The sequence below is a fragment of the Toxotes jaculatrix genome, chromosome 16 (genome assembly GCF_017976425.1).
Source record: "Toxotes jaculatrix isolate fToxJac2 chromosome 16, fToxJac2.pri, whole genome shotgun sequence".
Taxonomy (NCBI): Eukaryota; Metazoa; Chordata; class Actinopteri; family Toxotidae; genus Toxotes; species Toxotes jaculatrix.
In genome coordinates, this window is record NC_054409.1 from 20,012,721 (window position 1) to 20,038,501 (window position 25,781).

Consider the following 25,781-nt stretch of genomic DNA (forward strand, 5'->3'; position numbering starts at 1 on the left):
TCGCCGTGGTTCATTCATTTGGTTTTTACCGGTGCATGAGGCTTTGGGAAGGATCCATGTGGCCACCCCCTGGAGAAGGCGTGTAGTTGCTCGATACAACCGCTGGGTTTGTAACTTGACACCTGGTCGTGCGGTGCATTTGCCATCGCTTTACCCACAGAAAGCCTATTTAAAAAGGAAAGGGATGAGTCCAACGCTCCTGACTCCGTAACCCCCTCCAAAAGAACCCAGCTTTCTCTCCGGCTGCGCGTCCCTCAATCTGGATCGGCATAAATGAATGAAACACAGGGGAATATCGACAGGCAATCGCACAGGAAAACTCTCTGTCAAACCAGCCTGCCAGAAGGAATTTATGTCGGGCTTGACAGGCAGTTCAACATGAGTTTTTTCCTCTGGAAGTTCACCTCAAGCTTGTCAAATGTGTAAAACGGCGACCGGTGTCTTCTGCCCCCTTTGCAAAGGAGTCACGCTGTGATTAACGGATCAGGTTTTTGACTGCCAGGACAAATGAATACAAATGAATTTAGGCACCCGAAGGAGAGATTGCAGAACCTCTCATCTAGACACAAAGTGAGTAACATTTATTTTCATTTATTTTATTGCTTCTGTGTGCTCTTATGCGAGGATGTTGGAAAGAACTGAGGTGTCACCGGTCGCTGGCGAGGTCTGACTTGCAGTTTAAGGAGCTGTATGTCTCCATGTGCTTACCTGTGGTGTGCCGGCTGGCTGTGGTCCAGGAAAGGTGTCCACTAGGGACCACTGAGGCTTTGTATGGGTCTCTTTGAACCATGGGTTTCATTTGTCACGATTTTAATTTGAATGACATTTACTATCATTTTTGCCAAAAAAAGATGTATTTGTCAAAATCTTTGTTTCCCTCATTTTCCCTCTAATTTTTCATTATAACTTTTATTTAAACTGCACAGAAAGACCGAACATTATCACCAAGTTCACTTGGTAGCAATTTGTGGAGGCTATATTTAATTTCCCCTCCTGTCTGTGTTGATTTGTGCAAGAAAGATCGTGTTCATTCAAGTGTTTGAAAGTCTTTGCAGCAAATACACAATGGGTGCATGCAGAGATTTTGTTAAATAGTGTTCAGTAAACTGACTCATCTGATAGAGCAAGCAAAGCAGGCAATTATTCCGACCTATAAAGTTTCATGAGAGGTTCATCAGCATCCACTGGAGCCTAACACAGATTTTGTTGGGATGCTTTCCATGTTTTCCCGTTTACGCATTCAGAGTCCACAGCCACATTTACGCAGGGTAGTTAAAAGGAGATTTAAAAAAAAAAAAAAAAAAGGTGGATGAGATTTCCAACTTTAAAGAAAAGACTGTTATAGTTAGTGAGGTAAAACAGTGACATCAACTTATGCAATAGTTTCCCTGATAACACCACGTATCAGTTTATTTACGAAAACATCTGCAGATGGCATGAGTTTTACAGCTCTGTGACATAAAATACAGATGTTAAAGGCAAGTGTTTACAGCACAGGTTTTCACAGACAATGAAAAACACATCGGGCTAGTGTAATGTATGGACCTTGGTCTGGAGTTGGCTACGGCATGCAGCAGCCAGCTGTTGCACAATATGCGTAAAGTATTTCATTCATTCATTTATACATGCGTGCGTTATTCGTACCTTTGGTTGATGTTTGATTTTATTGCGCAGTGAACATCTGGTCTGGGTAATGGTGCAGATAGTGACAGAGATAGTGGCGATACAGTCAAGTCTTGGAAGAAGGAAAGTCCAGACATTTGACCCACCGCCCCCCAATTTTAAATTAAAACAAATTGGCCAAATGGTATCAGTTAATCACACGTGGCTGGATGTTGTGCAGAAACTGTCAGGTGTTAAGAAACGTCAACAAATGGTTTTAGGGGTTTTTATATCCTCACAAATGTAGCCTCGGTTCAACTACATCATTCATTTACAATGTGCATTGGTCAACCTGCGAGGTGTCAGCTGCGTGGAGCATCATTACCCACATGTCCACATGGTGTCGCCCTTTATGCCTAACTCCTGGCTTTTTGCATGCAATTATTCATGTACAAAATATTGGTATATATTAGAATTTTTTTTTGCACACTTTTTACACACTTTTTGTAAGTGTGAAATAAAACCACTCATACACTTTCTGAGTCAGTCATTGTTGCTCTATAATTCCTTTCAGCTGCCAGTAAACCCAAGTCAAGCAGTGTATCACAATGAGTCACATACAATTTCGCACCTTTCATCTCCTCCTAAACAAAAGCTGATGCAGGTCATTTGACAAGCACGAAGTAAACAGTCTGAAGTGAGAAATGATCTGACTGCAGGGAAACAAATAATGAACATACAAAAATACCAGTGGTCTTCAGAGATGCCAGTTATATTCTCCTCATCAGCTTTAGTGTCAGTTCATCCACACTGTGGAATTTTCCAAAGTGTGTGTGTGTGTTGAGGGGGCAGAATCACCTTTGGGAAATCCTTTCAGGGAATCAGTGAGTCCAAGCTTGTGAAGAGAAACTATACTGGCTTCTCAGCAGCTTTCTCTCAACCTTTGACTGGTTGCTGGCCTGCAGACAGACTGCTGTTTGAGTGTGCGTGGAGAGGGGGTGGTGGTGGTTTCGAGGGTCGAGAGGTTAGAATCAGAGTTTAGACATGGTTAATGCTGTCAAGTTTTAGGCAAATAGATGAAGACAGCAATGCCAAAAAAATGACGAGAAGTGCAACAGAGAAAGAGAGTTTATAATCTGCAGATAACTGCTGCAGATTACAGTTTGAGTGAGTGAATTCCTCTGCCAGTTTAGGATATTTTGAAGACATTGCAACAAACATCCACATACTCTGACTCACCCTCTCCATCAGTTTATTGCTCAGTCACACAAGTAGTGTCTTTCCACTATGTTTTTTTCCCACTAAATGACTTGGCTTTTTGATAGCAAAGGAGATGTGTGTACTAATCACAGTTAAGATCAGCCGAGGTTCATTGGGTAAGGGAAGATGGTATCAGCAGTACAGAGCAGAATTCTTCCCCCTCCTGTCTTTGAAATGTGAGTTCAGTGGCTCACAGCACAATATACAGGTTAGACTGTCTGGTTTAATGGATGACGCATGAGGAGGTATTGTTCATTGGGCCTGTATTTTGTCCACTCAGCCAAAATTGCCTGTGGGAGTCTTGTCGTAGCTCACTGTTGCTGTATGAAAACCGCCCCAGACAGGGTCACTTACAGATGTCAGCCCTGCTGATTTAAATGTCCACTGTGCACAAACCCACCTGAGCGCGACTGCCGTCAACTTCCCTACACAAGAAAAATCCTAACCTGTCACATACACTACAAAAGCACCCTAATGAAACTCTGAACAAGCTACGTGAAGTTTTTAGTGTGAAAAGCCAAAATAAACCACGCTGTTGCCCAGGAAACTTGGTTCAGTTTCCACAGATGTAAACAGCCTGTGGGACAGAATGAGCGTAATTTGCCGCAGTAAAAAATCTCAGCACTCATGAGTCATTTTCAGAAAGCGGATCTCTCCTCAGCTGATAAGAACCTGACTGAGACCACGACCAGCTGGAAGTCTGGGAGATACACACTCACTCACACACGCACACACAGACAAGCACTCACACACATCCTGAGTAACCACAGCCAGCTGTGTGTGGGGCTGATTGTGATGAAGCTTTATTAGCAACTAGGAGCAGGAGACATAGACACCACAAACACACATGTAAGCACACCATCACACACACATACACTTAGATATGTACACACACCTTGATTATAATCATTCAGGCCAGTGGGGGAAGCAGCCGCAGGTTAATGTGGAAGTTGTTTGGAGTAATATTTCTTAAAAGAGAAAGAGAAGGCCTTTTTATTCCTGTTTTTGTTCACATTTTTGTGGGTAAATTTGTTTACACAATAGTTACTGTCTTTCCCACATTTATGTATTTAGAGTCCTTGGCCCATGCCTGTGTCTGCCTGCTTCTCTGTGGTCCTCCAGCCACAGCTGCTATACACATTTCCTCCCCCAACTTGTGTGTGACCATGTGTGTCTGGATGACCTCCAGCGGTAAACAGTGGCTCCCCTGCCTGTCACCAGATCTCAGTCCCCCACTGAGCTCTCAGTCCACTTGCCAATCAGTCTCCTTTAGCTTTATTGCACACCTGGATGTGGTGAGGGTGCTGAGAGAGACCATTTCATTTTTGTTTTGTGTGCATGTGTGTGTGTGTGCATACACTTTTGGTTTTGGGGTAGAGGGTTGATGGACATGTCTACAATAGTATTTCTGCCTTACAAACCACAACTTGAAGCTATGTGTGTGTGTGTGTGTGTGTGTGTGTGTTTTGGAGAGAGGTGCTCTGAGTTGTAAGTGCTTTTGCAGAATCCAGCTCCTATTTTGTTCACATGATATCAGTAGCTCAGCAGCAAAGCATATGTTTTGGTGTGATGTAAAAACAATGATTACGGATAATCTTTTTTTATGATACTGAAGGCATCAGTTTTGTAATCTCAGTCTATGTCATGTTTTTGTAGCCTATCAAGACACATGCCATAGATTTCCTAATCCCAGCCATTCTGTCTTCATTAAAGCACAGTTCAGGACATTTCTCAGTCAGCTTCAAGTTCTTCAAACTACTGGTACCACATTTTAACAAGGCACTCTTTATAACGGCTCCAAAAACTAATGGTTTTATTAAAAGTTAATAAATACTTTACAAATGCTTTATTGATCTATTACAAGTGCTAATGAAGACAAGTTTTGTGTTGCCAAGTTGTGAAAAATGCTTTGGACTTATTCATCTGTTCGACTGTCTGTACAGAAATTAATTTAAAAACAACGTATTAACACTTACAACTGCTTCTTGATAATTAAAACCCTCAATTAATGTCTTATTTTTATTTATGGGTTTATAGAAAGTGTGAAACACATAAAAAGTCATTAATGGATTACTAACATTTGTAACTGCATTGTAACCAGATAATAAATGCACAGCAGCCAATAGGGTTTTAACAACCTGGTAACCCAAAATGTGTTAATAAAGCATTAGTAGTAATTTAATTTATGATTTAAGTGATGTATTAAAACCATTAGTTACAACTTATAAACACCGTCATAAAATATGCCTTCGTAGAAGATGGTACCAAATTATTTTAAGAGTTAAACATCAGTAACTGCATGATTCAGCACTGTGTGACTGCTGTCTGTTTCTAACGACCTCTCTTCTCCTCCCCCAGGAGAGCCCTATTGCTCTGTACCGTTTTATATTGTACTTGTTACCTGGGACTTACACAAGTACACTCTGAAGGTAAGACATGGCTTCCACTCATCTCCATTCAGCCACCTCACTTTCTCACCTCTTTCTGTACTGTAAAGTTTACCAGTGGAAAAAACTGTAAAGATTATTGGAACACTGGGGGTTGGGGGTGGGGGGGGGGGGGGGGGGGGGGGGATTTGGAGTTATCCTTTGCCTGTTTGGTCATTGCCCAAGCACGTAAACACATTGCTATGAGAATTGGGCCGACCGTTGTCTTGACAACAAGTGTTGAGTAAGCTAAGTTGAGTGAGTAAGGGAGTGATCAGATCATAGATTCAAAGCTGGTCATTAATGAGAAAAATGGCTCTCAAAACACTCCTGTCTCACTTCTATGATTTACATCGTTCAGTAGACGGGGAGTAAAGGTCACTGTTCCAGACACAAGATAACCACTTCAAATACACGACTACTATTGCTGAAGTTTCCTCTTAGAAAAGTATTAATCTAATTTCTAATCTTATCTAATCAGCTTAAAGTGACAACGATCAGTGCATTGATAATTGATTATCATTGTTTATCTCCCAGGCCCTCAAATTTACTGGTTTGCTTCACTCTCACTGCTCTCGTAGCTTTATTTACAGCTGCAGCAGGCAGATGTTTTCAGTGAAAAATCCTTTATAACCCCACTATACACTGCACCAAGTGCAGACGGACACAGAAAGTAGCTGTAGTGGAGCATTTATAACACAGTGTGTTACAGACAGCTTATCAGCCTCTGTCGCCACTGTTGCCAGATACTACATTTTACTCTTTATTTGATAGGGTGGTTAAAATTTGTTTTGGGCAGCTTGTGATCATTTGAGCTTCTTTTTGTACCTTTTGGCAGTTTCCCCTGATGAGAAGTCATAGTTACAGTTGAGTGAATTGGCCCCTTCTCTTCTCTGGTTATTGTGATTGAGACTGACGGGGCACAGAGTTCAATGGGCCCGACACACAGCAACTGAAAACTGATGGCTGAAAAACCAAATGTCACCTCAGTTAATTACTATGAGGCTGAAATCTTTTTTTCCACTTCAAATTGTTGTGTGGTTGCAAAGTCAAAGCTCTGTGATAAGGCATGTAAAAGCTTACATCTGTTATTTTACGTGATGCCTTATCACATTTCCCCCCACCCTGCTTCAGACTTTACAAAAACAAGCATATCAGATTGGCAAAAATCAATAGAAATAAAAACAAAAAAAGTGCTTATGTTTATCACAACTGAGGTGGTTTTAGGCCAAGATTGAGCTACTTGGTGTCAGTCAAATCTGGTAACACTGTGTATGATGAATGCAAAAAATGTATCTTCAAACCCACTGCAGTAGATTCATCAGGGACTTCTTCAGCACAAGTTGACTGACTACATCCAGACAGTCCAGAGTGAGTGGGGAAGGGAGTGTGACTTTTTTGGTTTCTGAAATAGCAACTCTGCTTCTCACACTACCACCACTACCACAGTGAGGCACCAGGCAAAGCCAGTGCCAAGCTGCATTTTATAGAGGAAAAAGCTCCTCCTGATCACCCTGTTAAGAAGCAGTGTATTCCACAAAATCACTCTTCGGGCCCACTGGTAGACAGCTGGCTCAGGGCTGACCAAATGCTTACCTAACAATAATTCAACAACAAACAAACAAAAAGTTTCATATTGTATTGTACTGTGAGATCGTTTTATTTCAGAAAATGGTCAGTTTTGCCGTAGCTTAACATCCCATGAAACCCTAACATCCCATTAAATAAATACAACTAAATTTTCCTCAGCAAGAAATGTACTAGGCATTTTACAGTCGAAAAATAAACTTTTGCTACTTTCTGAAAACTACAGAATGGTGACACTGTTGTTTCAGAACATCTTTGGCATTCATCAACTGTCATATACACCAATACTAATAATATATCAGCAATGAGGTCAGGCTCTAATTAAATTTCACAAACATAACACAAAATCAATGGTTTGATTCAGGCCAGGGGCCTTAGCTGCATATTACATCTCTCTCTCACCTTATCTCTTGTCAGCTGTCAAGTTTTTAAGCTAAGTTGCACAGCTAAATTCCCACAGTGTCCCTGGTCTCACTTTGGCTGGGCATGAATGATGCACGTCATACCCCTCTACATCTCTCCCTACATTTTCTGTGTGTATCTCTTTCCAAATGAAAGCAAAGTGCCAAAAAATTAGTCTCTGATTTAAATCATGTGAAGCAGCCTCAGTTTTCTGTTTTATACATTTGCAGGAGTGTTATTTGCTTTCGCAAGTGTTGACTCCAAAACTGATATTGTGGGAATACATGCAATGTATTGGTGTGAGGATGATTTTTCCGCTAAGAAATATCATAAATGGCTCAGTGTAGACGAGTGTTTGGCCAGCCAAAAGAGCGATCATTTGAGTGTGTTCGAGTGAATCGGTGACTTCATCCTCTACAAGGGATAACATTTCAGAGTGAAGAGCCTTGGATATTCTCTCTGTCCGACTTGAGTGACTTGGCACAGAGCAAGGCTTATGAACTCCAGCCATGTGTTAAACACAAGTCTGTGTGTGTATTTGTGTGTGTGTATGTGTTCACATCCACACAGTATGCTGTATATTTAAAACCATATGGTAATGTATGCCCCAGTAATAGTGCAAGTGGTATTTAAATAAAGAGGTTTGGAGACAGGGATCTATGTACAGAACAGATACATGTAATGCACCCCCTGCTTCACTGCCAAGTCCTGTTGTCCTTTATTGCAGAAGAGACCACACATATAGGAGAATTCAGTGTGTGGATGGGTATACACTAAAACCCACGTAGGTCTTGTTTCATCAGACTATTTTATAAAACCCTAATGTTTTGAGGCAAAGGAAAGTCTTACAACCCTATACAGTGCATGGAAATACCATAAAGAAATCTTTATATAAAAGGCATGCTTACATTTGGATCACTTTTCACTGTGCAAAAAATTATTGTTTTAGATGTGTGTTGTATGAGTGCAATTCTGTGTAAAATTTTAAAACTAGTTACGTACTAGTTGCAGTCAGTAGTTCCAGACTGGACAGATTAGTTTAAGTGAAGTTTTTGCTTGACAGGAAAAAACATTTGAGTTCTGAGCTGCTTCCTCCCTCAGGTCTAATTCCTTGATAACTGCCAGTGCTGCCCAGGATCAAATTCCTGCTCAAAACAGTTTTTAAAAACAGTTTCCATGCAGTTATATATTTTCACCATCTGATGGATCAGCAGTGGCCTAATAAAGCAAACCCTGTACACTAGGAAAACAAGCATCTCACTGAAGTCCTTGCTCTCCATGGCTCATAAGCAAATGTTAGGACTTCCTATCTGTCTAACCCCTCATTTGTCCTTTCTGTCAACTCATCAACACCGCTTGTCCACTTTTCTATCTTTTCTATATCTTCTATACACATGTCCCTGTTAGACAAGGCCCTATGACCACAGGTCAGAATAAACCAACAGACAATAAAGATAGCGAGGGCCCTAGGTCTGAGATCACAGGTCATATGGAGAAGTGCTGGGACCACTGAGACTGAAGAACTGAACCGAAAGTCACAGTTGGCCTCCAGGCTGGAAACTGTATTTGGCCTCCAGGCAGGGAGATCCTGGACTGACTTGTGGTTACTGTGGTCATGTTCTGAATGTCCAGACTAACTATACTGGTGAGAAGCACAGAGAGTAGAAAGCAAAAGGGGAAGTTCTCTGATGATGCCGATGTCCTTCGGTTCATTAATCCCCTATAGCCTTAAAACAAAGAGGCCATGCCTTGATATCAGTGAAGCAAAGATTTCCAGCACATATACTTGAACATACTTTAACAAGCACTCAGATTTGCCAATTGGTGTGGAAGTAATTTAATTTTGTCAGAAAATGTACATATAGAGCCTGAACTCTGCCCCCTGTGCCTCAAAACCCACAAACACGTTTGTTAGCTTTTTACAGCAACAAGTTCTCTTCGCCTCATAGAGGAGTGCGTTGGCCAGATGGTTACTAAGAGAGGATTAGGTCCTTTAGCCTGACTGTGCGTTCCTGGTACTGGCTGCTTTGGCCTTGACTGAGCCCCCTCACAATTACCTCTACCAGCCATGTTTCTGTCAGCACGGGGTGAACACCAACGACAAAGTCTTATCTTGCTCTGTGTCTCACATGACCCTGGTTAGTTATTGGCACTCTCAATCCCTACAAAAATATGATGGTATTGTTAAGGGATAAATATATACGATAAATATATTCCCTGCATTGGGTAGGTCCTTTTAAGAAGTTGCAGGCCTGTGTAGCAATAAACATGCTATATGATGGGGCCCATTTGTTGTGTGCATGCTTAAAGTTGTTTTGTGCTTCATGAGAGCCATACAATCAAGACTATGCCACAGCTTGCCTTGCTGGAAAGAAGCATGACTCTGCAATCCACTGACATTTGAAACAAAAGCCACCACAGCACCTCTGCAACATCCACCCACTCAGAGATCATGAACCAACCAATAAACAAGGATGACTCCACACTCCCCTACCATCAGCTTAGTTTTTGTCTGTCTGGACCTATACATAGTCATTTATTTTGACCATAGCTGCACTAGACAGTTTACAGAAGCAGTTTGGTGGCCTCAAAACCCAGTGAGTTTATTATTCTTTGTATGTCATTTTTTGTTTTAACTTTATTTTTCCCATCTCTTCACCGTACAGTGTCTGAGCTCCATTTCTGCATGAAATGCTGTTCTGTTTTGGCTGAAAGATGAATCTGACAAGACATATGGCTGTGATATTGCCATGCCTGTCATGGGTGATAGCAAAATATAGATGGGTTCTATTTTGAAAAAGTTGTGCCAATTTTTCTAAAATTTGCACATAAGCCAGTATAGTAAATCCAACCGGCAGAGATAGATAAAATATTTTTCCTAAGCCTCATTTGTTTCAGGAAGAGCACATTCTTATAATAAGTCCAGTATGTTCTGTTAATATTTTTAAGATGTTTAATAGTTTTCTTCAGCATGACTTGTTGATGTGTGTGTGTAATTGTTGCTGAAGGGTCCATGAGCCTAAGTTTTATCACATCAACAAAACTGGTATTAATTCTGTCCACTTTTGGCACATGCAATAGCAAACATTTCAGTCCAGATGCTCAGTGTGAAAACAATTGGTCTCCTGTTCTCTTACAATTGTGCTGCCATTGTCCTTGTGTGATGTTTGAATTTTGTTAATACTAAACTTCCCCTCTGTATTTACATATGTAGCCAGTTTTCTTTTTTGCAGAGGAAATTGCAAGAGGATGTACCTGATAATGTGTTTCCAGGTACTAAGTTATGGCAGGAAATACGGTCACCTCTGTATAGGAAGGTTACAGAACATATAAGACAGATAATGAATCAGAGAAATCATGGAAGGAATGACTTTAAATCTCTCCATGTTCAAAAGAGAGCATATAATAGTATTTCATTTTTACTTTTGTCTAACAGCACTGGTGTGTAACCTTCATAAATAATTCAGTCATAGTTATTTGCACCTCTAACACCACTCTCCCTTCTATCCAGATGTGGACATCCTCCAAAAGTTGGGGCTTAAGGGAGAAAAGCCGTCACGCTCGGTGCCAGCAGGGGTCATTCCATTCAGATCAGGGATCATCCTCAACCAGCGGGCACAGATCGAGGCTCCATTGCGCTCAGTCTTCCCAGCGGCCATCTGGCCCAACCTGGCACTGGTCCTGAGTGTGCGCTCTCATCGTGTCAACAGTGCTTTCTTCTTCACCCTGCTCTCAGAGCGCAGGAAGCTCCTTCTTGGTCTGCAGCTTGTACCGGGCAATCTGGTTCTTCACACAGGGCCAAACACCTCGGTGGCATTGCCCTATGAGCCCCATGATGGTCAGTGGCACCAGCTGGCGGTTGGAATTAACGGACAGAGAGTGACTCTATATGCCTCCTGCGGAGAGCAGAGTGTTCATGCGGACTTTGAGTGGGACAGTGAGGAGGGACTGGCTCCAGAGCTCCAGGGCTCCTTCCTGCTGGGACGGACAAGCCAGCAGCAAGCCTCAGCACACTTTGAAGGAGCCATCTGCCAATTTGACCTGGTCCCTTCTGCACAGGCAGCTCACAACTACTGCAGGTACATTAAGAAACAGTGCAGGGAAGCTGACACATACAGGCCTAACCTTCCTCCCTTGCTTCCAATCCTACCACGAGAAACAAACATCACAGCTACCGCTGCTACCCCTAAACGTGGTGGCCCGGAAACAGCCAGGAAGACTACGGGGCTGAGCCTTGCCAGGAGTGTCGCTGCTGCTGCCTCAGCTGTCAGATATGTGGCCCCCACTCAAACAATGAAGCCCAACCCTGGGACCATTCCTACACCCCTGCTGAGAACTGTGATGCCAGTCACAGTCCAGCTTGGTTTGGTCTCCCCGCCTCAGAAGGCCAGGACCGAAACTGTCACAGCACCACTCAGGACAAGAGTACCCCCCACAAAACCATCAACCCCAAGTCCCACCACTTCTCAAGCTTCAAATCAGAAACCCTCCAAACCCACTGCCGCAAAGCCCACTCCTAATAACAGCCCCAAAAAGACAATTGAAAGAACAGATGGCAAGAAAAAACCTACTATTCCAGCCACTACCAGCACCAAACCCTCCAAGACAAAACCTGACTCAGCCTTATCAGACCAAGGTGCAGTTCCAAAGAAACCACAACCCACCACAGCCAAGAAAACATCTCCCAATCCTAAAGTTACGACATCCAAAGCCACTCCATCCAAACCCAAAGCAAATTCTGTCAAAGTTGTCCCTTCTAAACCAACAATTACCAAAGTCAACCCCTCAAAATCAACAATTTCCAAAACTACAACTACTAAAACCTCCAAGCCAGTCCCCAAACAGGTCACCAAGCCAACAAAGCAAGTCAAAACAACCAAGGCTCCAGTCACCCCAGCACCAACCAGACCTTCATACAACACAGTAACATCACCTGCTACTGATGGCTTCCAGAGCTGGGAGGTGCCACCCACTCAGTTTTCCCTGCTGGCTGGATCTAAAGGACAGAAAGGAGAAGCAGGCCCACTGGTAAGCATCTATGGTCTCTTGGGTTGGTTATGTGAGCATGTCTCTGTGAGCAAGCAACAAAAAAGGGCAAATTGAGTAAATTTACATCATAGGCACATATGAACTTGAGTGCGTTCTTTTTGGCTTGGCTTGGCTTGGACTGTCTCAGCTGTTTGTGCCAGCAGTTGCGAGTGGGGAATTGGATGATTTACATTAGCAAAGAGGTGAAAGTGAATTTAAGTACTTCCATTAGAGACATCCCAATCTGTACTGGTCTTTGTCACTACTGAAAGGCCAGGTTTGAATCTAGTCACTCTGGGGCTGGAAATAAGAGACCACAGAGATATGTAGGTTACTGTGGCACTATTTCCTTTCCCACACAGGTTAGAAATCCTACTTTTTCTGTCCTCCTTTCTTCCTTCCTGTGTGCACCAGAACCCTCCAGGCTGGGTGTGACGTGTCAGGTCTGACGCCTTGCCGTCTCTGCACCAGATTCCTCTGTCATAGAGGGCTAGTGGAGGTCATATGGGCCTCTTTCAAAGCTGAGTCAAGGGTCAAAGCAGTCAGTAAACACCATCATTCAGCTTGCTAGTGCAGGCGCAAAGGTAGGCTAGGCCTAAAGTATATCACAGGAAGTAGGATTTCAGTTCACACCCAGCATCAGAGGGCAGCTCAGTTTCATCTTGTCTGACCACTTGAGACCAAATTTAGCTTCCCATAGATGATTTTATTTGAGAAAAAATTGTGACTGCTTCTTAACAGAAAAGTTGCCAGCACACTCACACAAATGTGAGCAGTTAAATACTTAAGAAGTTTTTCAGTTTCAACAAACTGTGCTTGGGAGTTTTACCATGTTATATGCCACGTATAATGGCCTACACAGATTTTGATTGCCAAATGTGGCCTGAACAGTCAGACCTCAGTGTCTCCTCAGCATGTTTTGGGTGTGTTTGTACTTGTATTTAAAGCCCTTGTGACTGAGTCATTATAGTTTGACATGTGAGCAGAGGCTGTCTGATATATGCACCTTATTCTCTGTAGTGGTCTGTAATTTGCTTCTGTGGATTGCAGAGTGTTGATTGTCTTGTGTTGACTAATTTATCTCGAAACGGATGTCCACACCAGACCTGATTGTCATAACAATGAACCAAAGCACTACTTGCAGTCTCAATAGAAAGGGATCTGTGATAGAAAACAGATTTTAGGAGTCCTTCATTCATTTACTGACAGACTGTCTGACACATTTTCAACTGCTGAAGCTCTATGCAACTATATGAAACTCAAAAGGGTCAGAACAGAAACTGTAGCATGTGGTCTGATTATGGGCCTAGGAGTATGCAGAATCTGTGTACATGTTCTAGGCTTTCTATTACATGTGCTTAGAAATGTGTGTTTGTGTGTTTTGTCAGAGTCCTGACTTACATGCAGTCCCAGGACAGGGTAGGATATATTAGACTTGATGGATTATTTATTGTGAGCATGCATGCATGAATGTGTGCATGTGGGTATTTGCACTCATGTCTGTGTGTGTGTGTTTGGGTGTGTGTGTAGGTGTGTGTCTGTGCTGCTATGTAGTGCCCTGGGAGATCCCAGATGAACCCAGTTAGGCTTCCTTTTCAACACAGTCTGGATTTCATAAACACATATGCCATGTGTATACTCACACGCACACACACAACACACACACACACACACACACACATACATGACAAAGTGAAAAGCCAATGAAAAGCGTTATATTCATTGAGGTTTTGGCCACTAGCTTTTTCATTCATCACTTGTGCTGTGTAAAACGTCTTCTACTGAAACCATCATGGACTGATGTTTTCAGTGTGCAGAAGCTGCACTCTGGCTGCCAGGAGAAACATCCAGTGCAGGCACAGATATGGCAGAGCCCCACATCTGAATCACCTTTGGCTCCTTACTGGGGCTTTAAAAATGTCTTCCTCTGAGATCTGTTCCACTGCACACCTGAATATGTTCCGAACTTATATGTGATAGCTGAAAGTGAGACTTTATATTTGATTAACTTTTAATTGAAGCTGTACTGGCTGTGACTTTAAATCTAATTTAACCCTGAACTGATCCTAGTCCTCTGTATTCAGTTGATTTGTACCTGCGAGCCTGAGTACTTATGTTAAATTATGAATGAATTTCAAACCAGTAAATTCAAACAATATTTTAAAACTTTGAAATAATTGCTTTCACAGATCAATCAGAGCAAAACTGAATGAATAACTCAGATTCAGATGTGAGGTGGCACAAATCATGCCTTAACTTCCTGATGGACACAGTTTACAAGTCTAAACCTCATAACTGAAAACAACCTTTGCCATCAGAGTGTGTTTGAAATGTTGTGATTGGAAAATACTTACTGCTGTGGGAATTCTGTGAGACTAGACAACAAAGAAATTCTCCTAAAAAGAGAGAACTATGTTAAAGATGGACAGGTGCAAAGAGGAAAAGACAGCAGGAATAAACAAACAAACAAGTGTAAGGAAGGAGAGCCAAACCAGGGGGTGGAAGTGTGAAGATGGACAGCGGTGTGTGTTGATGTTGACAGGTCTTTTGGCTACCACTGAGCACACCACCTGTAACAATAGGGGTGGTCTCAACCATGGAGGTCGTCCTGGAAGAGATGGTGGGGGGCCAATTATAATCATCAGAGCGATATAAACCAGATCGCAGACAGGCACACAGGTATTAGCTGTGAATACAATAACCTTTAGACTTAAAGCTGTGTGGAGGTCGGCATTGTTTTGAAGTTGAGATTGTTTTTGAAGTTGCCCTCTGTCTCTTAAAGTTCATAGCCTTGTGAAAATTGAGATGAGGAAACTACAGAAAGGGTACAACATTCACACGTGAGTAACTGCGCTTTATAGTAGACACTGCTGCCTTTTTCACTACATCCTCGTATCTATGATATGTCAGGCATCGAATTTAACAACATAGTAAAAATACTGTAATGCATTTTACAGTGAACAAAACATTTTATATAGAAGCTTTAACACACATTGGGATGCAGAGCCCTATAAGTGGATCTTAGTTAGCCACAGCGCCCACAAGTGCTCCTTTTTTCCACCTCTCCTTTGCCTCTATTTTGATTAAAAGAAAACGAATGAGCACAAGGCTGATAAAACGACACAGGAGCATTGAGTCGTGCAGGAAATGACCTGTTATTTCTAGTGTTTCTACGGTTTCCTGCCGCACAGCCTCAGAACTTCCTGATGGATAAGGCTGAACTCTCATCACCTTGGGGTGGAATTACATCAGAGGGAAAAGGTGTCACTTTTTATCCTGCAGCCAGTGTGCAGCCTGTCTCTGGACACACACATACACAGAGGAGTCTTAATGACCTAATGGTTTTGATTGATTATGATAAAAGAAGTTTGCTTATAAGACAGTCATCTGTAGGGTATATGTCGGTATGCAACACTGACTGAATGTTCTCTCTCCAGGGACTGCCAGGACCTCCGGGGAAGCCAGGCCTGTCAGGCAAGAGGGGTCCTCGGGTAAGTTTCCTTGCATGCCCTCAAACACCTCCAGCCACATCTAACACACTTCCTCTTCAAATCTCTAGAAGTAACTTTGTCTGGTGTTCAACCCCAAGATTTTTTAAATGTAACTGTGCTAATGAGTGTGTCTTTATTTAGGTTTATTGTGGGTATGTGTGTGTGTGTTTGTGTGTGTGTGTTTGTTTGTGTTTTTGCTACTGCTGCTGACGTACGTGTTGACTGAAGGCACAAACACAAACAGCCAGTAATAACCCCTTTGGCAGAGAAGTGACTCAGAAAAACAGCCAGACAAACAGACAGACAAGGACAGAGGGGACAGTATCTGCGTGTTCCAGCCTAGAAGGCAAAGTCCTGGACCATTTTCTGCAGTTACAATAATAACCTGCCAAGCCAGGCTCCCTCATCACTTTAAATCCCTCCCATCACCCAGCTGACACACACACACACACATACTAACGCACAAAGTTTTCCTATGCAGGGAGATTGACCATATTCAGCACAGGGCTGTGAGTGCTGACCTCCCACCCCTAAGCATAAACAGGAAAGCTCCTATAAAGACGGCCTTTCAAAAGGCTGCCTGTGCCACAGGATGCCTAATAAAAGCACTGTAAACAGACAGGGAACACATGGCTCCACTGGACTTTCTTCCCCTCACTGAGCTGTTGCAGCAGGCTGCACCGACACTTCATAGGAATCCCATTCTGGACTAATGAAAGACCTCTTTCTCCAAGGCAGTTAAATAGATATTGTCTCATTCTTGGGTCTTCCTACAGGAATTCTCCTTCACTTCCTCACGTCCTCGCCATGAAAGGGATGGTGTGCGTCTGTATATGTTTGCACATGTTAGTCTTCCCATCGCTTTAGTCCAGACTGAAATATCTCACCAGTTATCAGATGCATTGCCATGATATTTGATACCGTGCTGCCGTGAAGGTGAATCCCAAAGACTTTAATGATTTGGTTTTTTCCTTCATCCTTCCTTCAGGATCAATTGTAATAACTTTGGTGATCCCTAAACTTTTTCTCCAGCATCATCATCAGGACCAAGCAAACTCAGCCAAACAACCAACTCAGTCAGTTCAAACAATAGAATCATCTAAATGCACCAGATATAAATTATTTATGCTTTTAGTCCATGTCTACACTGTACATACATACTGCATATATTTGAATGAATGCGCTTGTGTATTTTTTAATTAGTACTCACTGTTTGTGTCTGTGTCTGAGAGACTCTTAAGCTAAAGTCTCTGTGATCCGCCACCACTATAGATGTATAAGGAGGTCTTTGTCTGGCTCTAATTAAAGCTATTTAAGCCCCACAGCACCTCCCATCCCGTCTCTAGTAGAAAGTTCCCCAGCATCAGCCCCACTTAGGTGGATTTCTCATGATCCAAATCAAACTTACCTGGAATAAAACTTTAACTGGGCTTAAAAATCTAAGCACAGGAGTGTGTGAACTTGGTCAAGCCAAGTATTATTAAAGTATGATTTTCGTTGGAGCTATTTTGGTGTAACAAAGCAGCAGTTTTACTCAAAATATAACCCATATTTAACTAGAGATTTTTAAGAACAATTTCTCTATTCAGGACTAGCAAGTGATTAATCAATATAAGGAATGGTACTGATAATTTCTCTACAAATTTTCTACGGTCCTTCCAACTTTGGGTGGAGTCTGGACTGGTTTGGGCATAAAATTATGACTCTAAGTTGTCCTTGGTAAAGCTTCTGTGTCTGCGTCGAGCCTCATTCATCAGCATTATGTACCAGCCAGTCACCTCATACTGATTTACATCCTGGTGGCTTAGACGTGGCTTTGTCAGCCCCGGCAAACCAGCTGTTGAACTGCCTGTGGCATTGTCAGTGGAAGTGGTTGGTTTGCAAAGCGCAAACAAAGAAAACAAGCCTCTTCAATAAAAAAGCACTTGTAAAGGACGTTGGTTTTGATGCCATTTTAACGGGGGTCACTCACAAACACGCCACCAGTGTCTGACTCTGACCTCACAGTCATTTTGTTTAACACACACACAAGTACACATCACCGCTCACGCAGAAGAGTATACACGCTACAGCACTAATCCCTTAGCGTGTAGCACAGACATATGTGGCTGTGTTTATGACCTGCCTATATAAAGAGTGAGACAGATCATGGAGCTTTCCTGTAAACAAAAGCATTTATCAAGTTTAATTGCTGCTGCCATGTGTGTGTGCAAACACTGAGACGATTACACACATACGTACACACTTGCAAACATGAACTCACAAACACATATTGTCCAAACTCTCCCCTCTTGCCAAGATAGGAGCATGGATTCAATTTGGGAAAAGAAATTCACCCGTTGATCACTGTAATAATTAACCTCACATGAAAAAACCATAAAGTCCAGTCACAGGGTTTTGCTGAAGAGAGGGCAGTTTGCAGCTCTGCCAGTTTTTTCTTTTTTTTTTTTACATGACCCTTCGTAGCCCTGGATTACTGGAAGTCTGTATGATGACACACAGAGCACCATTGAGCCCACCAAGCACCACCCATGAACCCTGACCTCTGATCCCACACATATGAGTGTGAGACGCCGTCGCTATGGCAACGGCAGTCAGTACAGAAACCTCTGCTAGTCAGAGCGAGCTCTTTCGAGTCTGCTTGTAGGTGTACAATGACGACGGTGGTAGAAGGGTGCGAGAGGAAACATACGGTGGATGCATCGCCGGTACACAATTCTGTATCTATCTGAGGACCGACTGCATATGTCCGTCTGGATCCTGCTGGGTCAAAAGGGTCTTTGTCTGGGTGAAAAAAAAGCCTCTGTCGCCCATCTTTCCTCATGCTTCCCCTCCAAACTGTTCCTCTGTCACATAAGCTTATTCCACATTGCTTCACCTGCACATAAAACTAATTCAGATCCCAGATGGACATTTCACATAAAAACCTGGGAAGCTATGACTACAAAGAACGTTCAAATGAGTAAAGGTGTTGAGCTCTGCTTAGGGCTGTTTTGGTAACACCAGGCGACAGCTTTTTAAGGGCCTGTCTAATCTCTAGTGTAAACTGTGCTTGTGGATCACTCCTGTGGAACATTACTGTAATAGGCTTCAGGACAGTAAAAAGCACCGGCCATGCTCCAGTTCATTATTTTTGCAATTACCCTTTGGGTGCTTCAATACATTTTTTAATATCAGATTTTAAAAGGTTGGCATAAAGCTGGCTCTAGGTTTCCATTATGATTTTCAAAGTGGTCATGGCTATTATGAGCTTTTACTGTTATTGTTGTAAATGCCTAAATAATACTTTGAATTACTTATTATTTCCTTTTTCATATGTTCTGGTCACTTTATGATGTATTTAGCTCTAAAAACTTTGGCTCTTGAAGCAAATAAATTTAAGAGGTTGGCCTTTTACCAGCACAGTTTAATTCACTTGCCCTGTCTGCGAATTAATTTATGCGGCGCTGAGTGGCAAATTCTGCTCTTTTCATTCAGCGATGGCAAGGCATGCTATTGAGACTTCAATGAACAGTGAAATATGTTCCTGAATCCTCAGAGGCAAAGCTTCTTCTGTGTATATGTGTGTTCGTGTGTGTGTGTGTGGGGGTGGGTGGGTGTGGGTGTGGGTGTGTGTGTGTGTTCTGACTGGGACCTTTAATTATGAAGACGTCCAGCAGTTTCACATGCTCTCTTGATCTAATGTTAGTTAATCAGACATTGCCCCTTCGGCTCTAATTTGGCACAGCATCATACAGACTCTCTTTTATCTTTAATATGGTGACTGTATATACATTTAAACAGTTACAAGCTAGTGCTGAAAGTCAGACTATGTTTACAGCATAGCCCATTAGAAGGGGTTGTCTAAAATATTCTGTGGGTGAATGTAGCCTTGGGAATGTTTTCATGCATCCAGATTTAAGATCCATCATGTACAGTATGTCTTGGCCTTAAGTTGCACATATGGTGTGGATGTGAAATTTTGTAGATTCAAGCACAGATATTTATATACCTCAGAACAGGCAGCACGCATGTTACCACAACATGAAACATCAGGAGCTATCATTTGTTTAGATTTTGACCATTTGGTCTCAACTTAGAATCAGTATGAATTGCACAGAGCTAGTGGTATTATTACCACAGGATCCACAGTAACGCCCTGCATCGCTGTTCAGAGGTTGGTGGTTTTTCATTTGATAGCCCTCAGCTAGTGTGCACCCCACCCTGGTCTTCTCTAATTAGACACCTGTTGCAAGAGAAAGGGACACGACATGGAGGCAAGAGCACAGTACCAAATGTTGGTGCCAGCCCGTGCCTACCAGTGTACTGCCCAAACTGCGGTAAACCACAGGGTTAATTTTGAAGCATGTAATTCAAACATGTCTAGTTTGTTTAAGTTTATTTAAGGCACAACAGCGTCGCTTAACACTGTCTGGGCACAGTAACTCTCGAGGGAGCGCCAGCTGCATACAAACCGAAAATGAAAGGGGAAGAGAGTGTGGGAGGAAAGGAGGCGAGATCTGTAAAACCCGAGAATCCTTGGAATGGAAATATCTTGTGTGTAAAACATAACAAGTTGAAAACAGATCAGGTTTTCAGAATATTTCAGATCTTATCAAAACCTTATTTTAGCCATTAGTCAATTTGGAAATCTTGAGTGTTCTGTGATTCACAGTAACTTTACACATGCTTGATTCATTCATGAGAAGCTCTCTCTCAAGTGAATCAGACATGACTGTCATCGAACTGGTCTTCGACAGGAAGAGCAGTTACAGTAAAAGACATTTGTGTTGTCATGTCTGCACCCGACCAGTGTGTCTGTTTATGAACTTTGCTCAAAGGCTTTTTTTGTTGAGCTGTATAACCCAGCCCAAACCTCAGATTTCTTTTTTTTGTGTTCTCTGTAGGATAATAGAGAGCTGCCTGTCTGGATGCTCATAGATGTTGTTTTTTGATGCTGCAGATGAGATCACATAATGGCTTCCTGATTTGTTTTGACTCGCCTCAGTGAAACTTGCTGACCCGGCTCTTAAAGCAGTTGTGGATCTTTTTCCGCCCTCTCTGACTCGTTCGACCCTTGACCCAGTACAGGAGGGGTAGGTGAGGGGCCCAAGGGTGCCACACTGTGTGGAGGGCAGGAGTGAGGTCAGAGATCCACAGGAAAAAGTCACTCAGAGGAAGAAAAGGTAGACAGACAGACAGACAGATAGATGGCTGGTGGAGACGTAGCAAACCCCCGTGCTTCTGTCTGATGGCTGCTGTTGAAACAAAAGAAAAATTGGTGTAGATTTATTCGCTGGCTTCCAAAGGTTTTCTGCTAAACCTCCCCATGGGGGCTGCTGGACAAGGAGCAATGGTTCACATTACCAATATGCTGCTACTGTAGATCTCACTTTGTTTGCTTTCAGACACAGTTGTGTTCCTTTCCTCAGCAACAGCCAATGCAGACAGAAACACACACCAGCGGAGGAATTCAAAATGTTATGATACAGGATGATCTGCATTACTCATTAAGATGCTTGGCAAATGTGTGCATGTGTGTGTGTGTGTGTGTGTGTGTGTGTGTGTGGAGGGGGGCTAAGGAGTGTGAGGCAACAAGGGGCAGGAAAACCACATCCATATGGTGAAGCAGCTCCACAGAGCCCCATTTTCCATAAGCTTCTACCCCCAACACCAACCCCAAATACCTCACCACCCAACTCACACACACACACACAGTTGATGTCTAGGAAAATAGGTTAAAGTAGCATGAAAGTTGAGGTTCTCCAGACAGTCTGTGCCCCCCCAGCCCCCAGCCCCCCTTCTCTGGTCTCATTCACAGTAGCAAAGCCACGGTCTGCATCAGTCTGCATCTGTCCCAACATGAAGACTGATTGAGACCTCGATCACCTTTTGATTATGTTTTTCTCTTTCTGGCTTTTCCACAGGGCGCTCCTGGTCCCCATGGAAACCCTGGCCGACCTGGTCCTCCCGGGCTCAAGGTATCTTGCACAGTTTCAGTCTATGTCACTATCACAAATGAGCCTTTCTTTTTTTGCCAAGGGCCCAGGAGCCATGTTGATATTTCCACATGAAACCATTACATGATTACGTACCTGCCTGTACTGCTAATTTAATAAGAGGTTTATGACCTCCTTTCGCCTCTAACATGAATGACGATCCTGTGAGGATGTGTTAGATTTTCAGTTTTTCTATATCAGCTTGAATCCACACAGAGCAACAAGGGTAATGGGGTTTTCATGGCTGAAGAATCAGGGCCATCTAAGTTCACTGCAGTGCAGCCACACCTGGGAGTCAGTACAAACACAACAGCACTTAATACTGAGGAGTTGTATCACTTTAACATGTGTGCTGCAGGGGTCAATATCAGAATTCCCATTTCTGTTTAAAGTTCCTTCAGGTTTTTCAGATTCTTGGAGATTGTCTCAGATTAAGCTTTCTGTGTTGACCAAATATGCTCTAATGTGTGTGTATGTTCATGCATTTATAAGCTGTGTCTGTGTAAAACGAATGTCTATGTGCTACTGCTGCAACCCGAGCAGAGAGAGGAGAGAGGGGTAGTTCAACACCCGGGGAGTTGAAGTGATTTATCAGAGCTCCAGGGGAAGACATTACAAGTCGGAAAGTGAGAACTCCTAATAAATCTGTCTAGTTTTAACATGCAAACAGGAGGTGACTGTGCCCAAGACAAATTCTCTACGTCCCTCATCTGATTGTCCAGACTGATGTATGCCTCAGTAAGCACCCTTGACCTCTGGCACTATGTGCTCAGAGTACATAGTGAGGGGCACTACCCGTATTTAAAGTGTATTATAAAAATGCCTTACATACGTAAATGACAACTGTGGTCACACCGGCCACTCCCTTCACTGGAGCCCTGACCTCCCCAGGTCACCCAAAAGGGACTGTGTTTGTCGTTTCCCTCTTCTTCTTTGTTCTTTTGATTTACATTCCTCACTTTTCCCAAAATTCTTCCCATCCCATTTGGTTGTATCCCCTGTTTCCAGTCTTAATGCAAAGCTGCATAAGTGCATTATGGTCCCTGTTTCAATTCTTGCTGGGGACCATTGTTGTATGTCATTCTCCAAAGAACTGAAATAAATTTTTTTAAAAAAACCAAGAGCATGAAGGGAACACCACTGGAGTTAAAAAAAAAGTGCAGTAGACACACTCTGCAAGGCAAACATCTGAAACTCTGCCTCAATGAGAACGGTGCAGAGAATGCTTCTTCTACCTGGCAGGTGCGCTCTGAGATGTGTTTGATGTCTCGGGGTGCACCGCAGTTTCTACTCTTTCATCGTTAATAAATGAAACAAGGTTGTAAATAGCAGGGGCCCAAGAGGACGGAAAGAGAGTCAGAGCTCAGAGTAATTTCCGATGCATAGCTTTGATGTGCTGAAGCCCAGTTATTGTTACCTGCTGACAATGAAGCTTCGTGTGTGTGTGTGTGTGTGTGTGTGTGCATTACCTGGGCTCAGTGCCTACATAAAGCACTGCCACTTAGAAAAGCATCTGTACTAGTTTTTCTATGCAAATTCATCAGTCACATATAACTAAGACGTCTTGTTTTTGGTCAGCCTCACATTGTTGAGTATGTTATTTATACGTGCAAACATTTGTAGCCTTAACCTTTTCCCCCGTCCAAATGAAAGGTGATGGCGAGTGCAGTTGTTTAGTTAAAACGATTGTTAGTTAGTTGCTGACAGAGATTGAAATCACTGAATGAGTAATTTTCACCCGTATAAAGTCCACCTTTGTGTTTTTTTTCTCATCAGGGGAGAAAAGGAGACCCTGGCATCTCACCTGGGCCAGCACCTAAAGGAGAGAAGGTATTATATCCCTCTATTTCTTACATGCTACATTAGTTTGTAACAACGTCCTGTTTGGCAAGCTCCTAGAACATTTATGATTGCTATTTGTGCAACCAGCCAGTTTTGCATTATTGCTGTTTAACACTCTCGCTTTGCATTCCAGGGAGACTCAGGGATTCTTGGCCCGGTTGGACTGACTGGACAAGCAGGTCGAAAGGTAAGACTGAGCGGCTCAGGTCCCTCCAAAACGTCTCAAAAACCTTTCAACAAATTTCTTACAATTAAATAAAATTCAGTGTTCTTAAGTGCTGGCCACAAGAGCTCCCATTTACCAGTTGATGTTGTAAGTGAGCATTGTGCTTACTGCTGCAAACTTTGAATAGTGAGGTTATTTGTGTGGGAAAGCCCAGGCAAAGACAGTTTGTATGAGTCAGTGTCACCATTTCATAACCCTTCTTGTTTCTTCTGTGGTGATTTTTTTTTTTTTTTTTTACAATTCTCCCCGTCATCTCTCTTGCTCTGTTTGTGCTGTGCTCACCATTTCTACCATCTGTGCTTGCTGGATCCTGCACAGAGGGGTCTTAATGTTGGCAGGAAGTTTGTCATGAGGGATGAAGGGGGAGATTTTTGTCATCAGAGGAAAGAGGATGGGGAGATCATGCGCTCATGCACTCAAACACAAAATTGCGAGTGTCTTAGATGTTACTGAAGTCGGCACTTGAGTGATTCATGAGTGTTAGGAAGAAAAAGTGGGACAGAGCTTCTGGTAAATAGGAATAGCAGAACATGCAGACCAAATTTAGTACGTAGTAGGACAGAGGGAAAAGTTTTGAGTTGTGTATTTGTCTGTGTTCTTGATTGTGTACTTGCATTCCTTTGTGTTTGACATCAATCAAATGCAAGCTCTAAACAGTTTTGCATAATTAGTCAGATAAAAGTGGCTACACATAATAGATAAACAGCCGAACCATTTAACCAACAATAATGGTAAATGGTTGAAATAAATAGCTAACTTGAAAAAAAAAAAAAGTAATAGTAAAAGTTAAAAGTAATGGATCAGTGGTTGAAATGTCCAGCCTCTGCCACTCCAAGTGTAGTGGGAAGTAAGACACTGAAGCATAGGACATGATCACCACAAATTACATGTCCTGTGTGGTCACCAGGTTTGAACTAAAATCATCTGTTTCACGTTTTCCCAAACAATCAGATGTAAACATACATCTCACACAGAGGTGGCAGAAGAAGAGTTCATTCTGTATTACATTCAGCTGAGCCGTGAACACATTTCAGCCAAAGTAGAAGAATTAGCTGAGTACTCGAATATAGCAAGGAGACTGTATACATTACAACAGAGCTGTAAAGTGCCTCTGTATGTGTTCACTGTCTTCCCGGAGCCAGAACCCAGTGCTCTGTAACATAGAGTCGGAGTCTTATTGGACGACTGCCTCATGCTTAACACATGGCTTTTGTTAGGAATCTGCTTTTTTCTCTGTCTGTGTGTGTCTGTATGTCCATTTGTATGTCTCTGTCTCTCTCATTCACACACACTCAGTCGGAGTGGAAAGTGAAAAGCTGGTGGAAAACATTCACAGATTTCCCTCTAACTAAATGAGTCTTGGCAGTGATTTGACAGCCTATCACAGAGTTAGACAGTGAGATGGGAATCCGAGCTGCAGGTGGGAGAGTACAAGTCCAAGGCTGACCTCCGATATGAGATTAGCCAAGGATTATTATTAAGCATAAAGGTGAGACCACCTGGCAGGGACAGAATCAGAAAGTGTATACATACGCCTGCACTCTGTAACCTTCTACTCTGAGGTGAGCAGTGCAGAGACTCGGTCGATTGTCTTAATAAAGCCCAAGGGCACATCATAGCTGCTTATTAGGAGTCTATCAGAATGACATCACAGACTCATGTCTGGGAAGTTGTTGCTACGGCAACCTCATCAACACACACTCTGACATCATGAGAGCATGCCTCAGGTATTGGTCAATGAACCACAGACTTGATGACTGTAGAGGAAACTTGTTAACTTAACCACATGGAGTCAGCTTCCTTTCTGTACACAAACACAGCGAGGCTTATTAACCCATTTTCATCCTGCGCTGAACAATGTACAATGGCTTCTTATAGTTCGCAGCTGTGCTGTACAACGTTGCTTTTAACGAACCATAATCCGACGCACCTTCACATC

The 25,781-nt window shown here is 42.7% G+C and overlaps 1 protein-coding gene across 1 annotated transcript in view; it reads left to right on the forward strand.

Annotated features, from left to right (window-relative positions):
* The first annotated feature begins 226 nt into the window (after positions 1-226).
* The window catches only part of col27a1a (collagen, type XXVII, alpha 1a), a 64,722-nt gene continuing 39,167 nt past the window's right edge, over positions 227-25,781 (forward strand). Inside the window, exons 1-7 of the mRNA XM_041059369.1 lie at positions 227-570; positions 5,221-5,291; positions 10,789-12,305; positions 15,743-15,796; positions 21,703-21,756; positions 23,551-23,604; positions 23,750-23,803. Coding sequence (XP_040915303.1) covers positions 518-570; positions 5,221-5,291; positions 10,789-12,305; positions 15,743-15,796; positions 21,703-21,756; positions 23,551-23,604; positions 23,750-23,803 — 1,857 coding nt within the window. The 5' untranslated portion in view covers positions 227-517. The remainder of the gene's footprint in view (positions 571-5,220; positions 5,292-10,788; positions 12,306-15,742; positions 15,797-21,702; positions 21,757-23,550; positions 23,605-23,749; positions 23,804-25,781) is intronic.